At 36.6% G+C, this 7,527-nt stretch overlaps 1 protein-coding gene across 1 annotated transcript in view; it reads right to left on the bottom strand.

Moving 5' to 3' along the window:
- EPC1 (enhancer of polycomb 1) overlaps positions 1–6,761 on the bottom strand; it is a 95,277-nt gene extending 88,516 nt beyond the window's left edge. Inside the window, exon 1 of the mRNA XM_007446557.1 lies at positions 6,452–6,761. Within this exon, the coding sequence (XP_007446619.1) occupies positions 6,452–6,454 (3 nt within the window). The 5' untranslated portion in view covers positions 6,455–6,761. The remainder of the gene's footprint in view (positions 1–6,451) is intronic.
- Positions 6,762–7,527: the final 766 nt, after the last annotated feature.

The raw sequence follows: 7,527 nt of genomic DNA on the forward strand, positions 1-7,527 counted from the left end.
GTACGTGGGCCTCTCACTGCTGTGGCCTCTCCCGTTGCAGAGCACAGGCTCCGGGCATGCAGGCTAAGCGTCCATGGCTCACGGGCCTAGCCGCTCTGCGGCATGTGGGATCCTCCCGGACCAGGGCACGAACCTGTGTCCCCTGCATTGGCAGGCAGACTCTCAACCACTGCGCCACCAGGGAAGCCCTATGGACTAATTTTTTTTAAGTTAGAAACACACACATATACGAATTGATGGAAAAATAAGTCTCAAATGTGTTGTTCATGCTGAGGATAAGAGGAATCCTCCTTCAAGTCATCGCTCAGCTCTCAAGCAGGCTATCCTGACCACCTATTCAATCCTGCGCATGTATTTATTCATATATTCGCCATTTATGAAATGACATCCTTTACAGTTTGGCATATTTCAAGCCAGAATATTTACCATGGCGGGTATCATCTGATCCTCTAGAGCAGTGTCTCAAAGGGTGGTCTCTGGACTGAAAGCATCGGCAGCACCTGGGGGCTGGCAACTTCTCAGGCCCCACCCCAGACCCACTGATCCAGGAACCCCAGGTGTGGGCCCAGACACCTGTGTTTTAGGTGATTCTGGTGCACACTCAAGTTTGAGACCCACTGATCCAGAGTACACTGAATCCCCCAAAAATATCCCAGAGGGGAAAACTTCCATACATCCCAAAGATGGAAACATGTTGTACATAAAATTGACCTTGTAAGTTGTGAAATAGGAGCCAGTATTCTGTTTCGACCTAGTGTTCTGAGTCATGAATTTACCCACTTCAACAAAGCCTCACTGACTCTCTACTCTCTGATCTTTTTTTCCCTATAGAAATGCAACTTCTGAAAGAGTTTCATGAGATGTTCCTAAAGAGATGAGACGCAGTACATATGCCTTCTGCAAAGTCAGTACAAAAATTCAGATAATGTACAACTGATCAACTAGGTAAGCACTACTCATCTTAAGAAAAGATGATTAGATTTATAAAATTAGTCACTAGAGGATTCATTTAAACAGGGGTATCATACAGTGCATTTAAAATATGCCAATTTACAGAACATAAATTCACAAATATCCAGTGTGACAGTGTAGAAGAATAGGTAGTTATACAGGCTCTGATTTCAGACTTTCCAGGTTCAAACTCCAGCTTTTTCATTTACTGTGTAACCTGGGCCAAACCTCTCTAAGCTTCAGTTTCCTCATTTGTAAAATGGGTATAATAATTATCCTATCCCCAAAGTTTGTGTGAGGATTTAAGGAGATATTTAATAAAGGTAGCATTGAACCTAGAGGCTGGGACATAGTAAGCTCTAATTAAATGTTTATTTTTTTCTAAATTAGCTGCATCCGTGAGCAGTCTGCTCTCTATGAAAACAGATATTCATGTTTTATCGTTGAAGAATGTTTTTACGAAGCCATTAAAGTTTATACAAAGCAAATGGGAGCTAGCCACATTGAGCACTGGCTACTCAGCAGGTGTTCACCTTTCCAAAAGATCCTCCCTAGCTAAACCAATTAAGGTAACTTCAATCTCCCCGTCAGTGAAAGGGTTTAGGTATGCGCATTTCCTACAAACCTGGCCAAAGAACTGTAAGAAGCAGTGTGCTGTGGGCCTCTGGGAAAGAATTTCTTCCCTTCTAAAAAGATACATAAGAGAAACTCTCCTCCCTCTGGAAATTGTAATATCAGGATATGATGCTTGGAGCTGCAGCAGCCATCTTGTGACTATGAGGAAAGACACTGCTGACATTACGGCAATGTAAAAGAATAGAACTTACCAAGGAACCTGATAACATCGTTGAGCTATTGAACCAAACCTAGAACTGGCTTGCCTCCTGATTATTAATTTAGTTGAAATAATAAATCTCCTCATTTTTTCACACCATTATCAGTAGGATCCTATGTTAGTACAAAAGCACACTATATGATATAATACATTTAGTATCTTAATTGGCTGTATGACAAAATAATCTGGTGACTTTCTTCTGGAGGTGATCTTAAACCACACGTAGAGATCTAATGAAGCGTTCCTTCCCTTCCAATTCATCTGTATATAACAGCAGTCTTACTTTCCTGCTCCATATCTGATGTACTTAACTAATTACCCAGTAGCTAAATGTCTAATGATATTACCTTCATAAATTAAAATACAAAAGGTTATTATAAAAAATTCTGTTACATAAATATTAAAATTTTCAGAAGGTTTCAAAATAAAAGTAAATATCTTAATTCTGATGTAATCCTTCAACACTATAATTGTATTTGCCTGCTTCATCTCACAATTTTTATTGACATTGACATTTATTTCATGACAAGGAGAGCAAAATGTACAAAATGGGGCTTCACCACGTTAAAAAAAAAGTTTTCATTAAATGGACCTCACAAGGACACATCCAAAATTCCTACAACCAGAGTGATCCCCGTCTCCTTTCTTCTCAAGTGAATAAGTTAATATTTTATTTCTCACTTTGCAATAGGAACTTGCATTAGCTAACCAGCTATTTATACAGCATCTGTTTGGGCTATACCTAAAATCTGAGGGCTATCTTCCCCTGTGTCCCAAATAATGGTCCTTCAGTAGAAGGACAGAAGGACACTTGTTAAATCCTATATAAATAGATTAAAAATTGTTTTTTAAGTTTTTACCCCAGAAATCTTATTTTGCCTTTATTCTCAGATGGGAACCTCCCACATCCAAGACCTTAGATTTAAGGATCTTTAAAATGTTGAACCACGTTGGACTGTAAACTCCCTGAGAGCAGGGATCCTTGCCTCTTTGTCTTAATATTGTATCTCAGCCCTTTAGCATCATAGCACATAATAGGAGGAAAAACTAGAACAAACAAACCCCCAAAAGAAAAAAATGCTGAATAAATCAAGTATAAAGGATACTCCTTTCATCTTTTTCTTCAAGAAATCATTATCTTTGCTTTACTTTCCCTTTAGAGTCTCCATTTGAGAATCTTTTGGGAAAGATAAAAAACAAAGTCATAACACAAACACCCATTTGGTCTCTTATTTTCTTTCCCCGTCTCTTCCTTTGCAAAACATGTAATGATATGTCCAAGAAATAGCACAGGTAAGTACGCACAAAAAGAGGGTGGAATTAGAAATATATACAGTTTCAGGTCTCTATTGAACTTGGTTTTCAGAGGGCAAAATTTTTAGCTATCTTTCCTTCTTTTAAAAAAGTTTATTCCAAGGTATATTAGATTGGTTCTGGCTAATACTGATATTTTCAGCATTTTATGATGTCATCTTAATATCACTGTAAATGTTTCTTCCCTTTGTTACTTCATCTTTCCTAATAGGTTTGCTAACCTGAAAAATTCCCCAATCTTTAGCAATACTAATGCATACAAATTAATAAATTAGGAAATTATGTTGGTTCACTAAATGAAGTCTTAATAAAATTTTCAGTTTTTTTCCATTATTGACCGAGCTCATAATTTCAAGTTCATATTTCTGAGGTTTATTGTTTGGAATTTGATTTACAGATTTTCCGTGTCTTTGGCATTATTTATTTCTTCTTTCTGCAAACTGTTTTTTGGCCATTTCACTACTCATTGACCCCTCCCCCTCCCTCAGAGGGATGGGCAGGGTGAAAAAAATGATAACGGTATTTTAACATAGTCAATTTTGCTACTTGCTACTGTGTCTGATAAAAAGGTGTGCAAGAAAAAAATAAGTGTGTAATTGTTGACTGAAATGACATTTCAAGATTAAAAAAATAATTCTTTATTGTTCATGATCTAGCAACTGTTACTAGGAAAAACTGAGTTAGTTCCCTGTACACCAAATTTAATAAATAAAGATATTTTTCTGATAAAACATAGTTTATTATAATCATTCTAATCATAATCTCACCAAACTCAGACTAAATGCCTACAAAATGTTGTCTATAAAAAAAAAAAAAATTAACGTCCAAAGAATCAAGAGCTAAAATGAAGCCCAAGGTGGATTTAAAAATGGAGAATAATATAAAACAATGAGTTGTTTTTAACCTCATAGATTTAAACCTCCTTATTTAGTGAGAGTCACAGATAGAAGAATACCTTTAACATAAATATCTATGGGTGATTTTAAAAAGTGAAGATGTAACTATAATGGTTACTCATAATCAGTGATGTAATAGTCAATGATATAGGAGAACAAAGAACATTGATTGCATAGCTACATATGGACTTCACAGCATCAGTCTGTTTTTAAAAGGGGGGCTACATTATATAAACATTCTTAGTTTTCACAAATTAAAATGAAAAACGTCACCAGCTGAATAACAGAATATTTTAGCAATAAACACATTGGGCAGTATATTTTATTCAGTAGATTAACTTCGGGGAACTAAACTCCAGCACAATCAGGGGGTTAGATAATATATTTACACCTGCAGTATTTCATTCTATAAATAATCTATAACATCAAAACCAGTCTTGATGGCGGCATTTAAATTTTATGAAGAGATAAAATGTTACAGTGAACATTTTCACATTTTTATAGCAGAGTATAAACAAAATATAGGCATAATATATAATTATTTTTGAAGTTCAAGGAAAGGGTCCTACACAGATAAATAAATTATAGGGACACAAATTAGCAATACTATTCCTAGTCATTTTCACACATTCTTTTACTTCAAAATTTTAATGATTAGTGAAATGAGCATTTACATATTTCAAAGTGAATAAAAACACTTAATAATAACTCCAGAAATTTTTACTCAAGAAATCATCCCTACAATCATATGAAAAGATAGTTGAGGATACTATTTCAGTTTTTTTGTTTGTTTTATTTGGCAAAATAATGTGTTTTTAGGTACAATGACTGATTTCTCCCACTTTCTTTTTCAATTAAGGACATACTTACTATCTTCATAAACAACTAAAATGTTCACAGAGACCAGTAAAAACTATGTCATATCATAATATACATTTTTGTTCTTGGGAGGCTTTGGGCCTAAATCCCATATCCTCTAATCAGATAACTCCCAATAAGAACAAAGATGGAAAAGATTTACCCTGCATTTAGATATACAAATACCAATATTTTAAAAGTTAAAAGCAGTTGTATCCATATTCTTAAAAAAATTATCCTATTCCAAAATATTTGCTCTTTTTAAAGCAAGGGTGTACATAAATCCAGCTGAAGTTATCACTTCAAAATAAAACAAACAACAATGTAGGCATTCTTATATGTCAAACTCCTAGAAAATTCCCAGGAGAAACTTAGAATAGTTATTTAAGAAATTCCTAGGTTCAAAATGAAATTCAACTTTTACAACGTTCAGTGAGCTAAAACGCAAAATGTTTTGTTCAATTGAAGACATTAGCAATGGATGATATTGTAATAGAAGGAAAATGCAAAATGTTACTGAGGAAAGAGAGGGTAAGCTGACAGCTTACTATTGAAAATTTTCTGATCTAGAGATAATCAGATCAGAAAAAACACAACTGCAAACTGCATGCTCGGCCCTGCTGCTCCCCGGACGGGCTGTGACGACGTGTCTGTTCTCACCCTTCACAGTTCACAGAAAACATTAAACTAATACAACTGAATAATTTCCTCTGACCAAATCGAACTTTCTTTTAGGAAATAAAGGGAGAGGATAATAGATCAAATCTTGCCCCACCTCTTTTTTTTTTCCTCCTTTTTTCTTTTAGTGAAACTGACGTAAATTGTTGAGAGCTATACAGCGCCACCAGCACAGATCCATGCAAAACAAAAAAGATCGCCCACCGTGTGCAAAAAGAGAAAAAAAAAAATTAGAAAAATGCCCCAAATTACAAAATGTCTCCCAAATATACCTTTTTGGAGAAAAAACAAGATAGATCTGCAAAGATTATCTAATGAGGAGCCTCAGAGAATTACTATCATGGAACACAAGTTTAGATCTGATCAGCAAATAAAAGATCCACTATTTAGTAACAGCCATAACTTAATATAAACCCGGTTATGTCAATCTCCACCTTCATTATACCAAGGGCAGCTTTTCTGTAGTTTGTATCCAAGTAATCCATCAAGAAAACCACAATAGGCCTATTTGAAACCAAACTACATCCATAGTTTGCCTGCTAATCATTTAGTCCTGGACAAATTAGGTAATACATCATTTTTATAAGGAGGATATGCACATATTTGGCATTACCAACATGCTGGCACAAAACAAGTCCATCTTGAAATAGCTGAGTTTCCCTTAGCTCACAGTAATTAAAGTATAATTTATATCATAAATATTTAGCTTTAGTCATGGGGTTAAAAAAAAAAAAACACTAATTTTTTTTTTTCTTCTGGTAAAAATTAGCCAGACAAGATTAGCTGGAAATGTGCAGAGATCAAAGCTAAAGGAAAATACAAAGATTGGTTTCGTTAGAAGAAACACAATGAAAATCCTTCTTAGCTGTCTGCTCGTTCAAAGATGTAAAGACATAAGTGTTTAAAATTACAAACTTACCATCAGCGGAGGCGAAGAAGAAGCCAGTTCTGGAAAAAGAATTGTAGCAATATAGGCTGGACACTTGTGTCCCTAGAAACAACAGCCTCCAGGCGGCACACGGATCTTCCAACATCTTCACAATATTGGGTAAATAAAAAGTCATACTTTCTTCCCTGATCGGTGGCTACTCGCGGTGGCTTCTCCAGGATCTGTGGGCGTTTGGGAGAAATCGGAGAAATATCCGCGGAAGATTAAAAGCAGAGGAGGCCGAGGCAGCCTTAGAAGACTCTGGGGTTAACAACTTTGCGATGGCAAGCAGGCGGGCCCTGATTGGCTGGGAGGCCAGTGTTTCCCCCCCCCTCCTCCCGCCTCCTGCAGCTCGGAAAAAAAATGCAGTGTGAGTGCCATTTTACACTGGGCTTTTAAACACACGGCCCCCCAAATGACAAAGTCTGAGCTCGCTACGAAGTGACACTGCAAAACAATAGCGCCCACGACCGCCCGTGAGCTCAGGAAAATGTCCCTTTGACGATCCGGCAACGCTCTTATTTCTTGCATGTGGGTTTTTAGGGAATAGCATGCTTTTCGCAGATGGTCATTCACCGACATCGATGTCTAATTTGGATACCAATGTGGCCAGTGACAAATGATTCCCATCAAAACATTTTTTATTTTTCCATTGGACGTCCTGAAGGAACCTAAAGAAGCCTTGCACAAAATTCATGTCGTTTGCAGCTTTAACTCCTTGGGGGAAAAAAAAAAAGAATTGGTTAGCCACAACAACTTCCATTTGTGAAGAAAATAAAAATAAAATAATGCTTTTTAGCGGCTACATTACAAACAATAGGCATACTTTTTTTTTTTTTCCTTCTTAAAAATTGTTTCAGAAACCTTTGCCGGCTGATAGAATTCTACCAGTCTGCCTTACAAACAAAATGGCTGTGGTACTGAGTTTTTTTGGATCCTCCCACTGTGGCTCCTCCAGGCCTCCAGGAAGTGGTAAAAATCCAAAATAAATACAGTACTAAAAGTACATTGTCCAGGCTGAACTCTAGTGAAGCCTTGGGGGTCTGGGGCAAGCGGGGGGGGGGGGG

Source organism: Lipotes vexillifer, unplaced genomic scaffold (assembly GCF_000442215.2).
Source record: "Lipotes vexillifer unplaced genomic scaffold, Lipotes_vexillifer_v1.1 scaffold229, whole genome shotgun sequence".
In the NCBI taxonomy this organism is placed as follows: domain Eukaryota; kingdom Metazoa; phylum Chordata; class Mammalia; order Artiodactyla; family Lipotidae; genus Lipotes; species Lipotes vexillifer.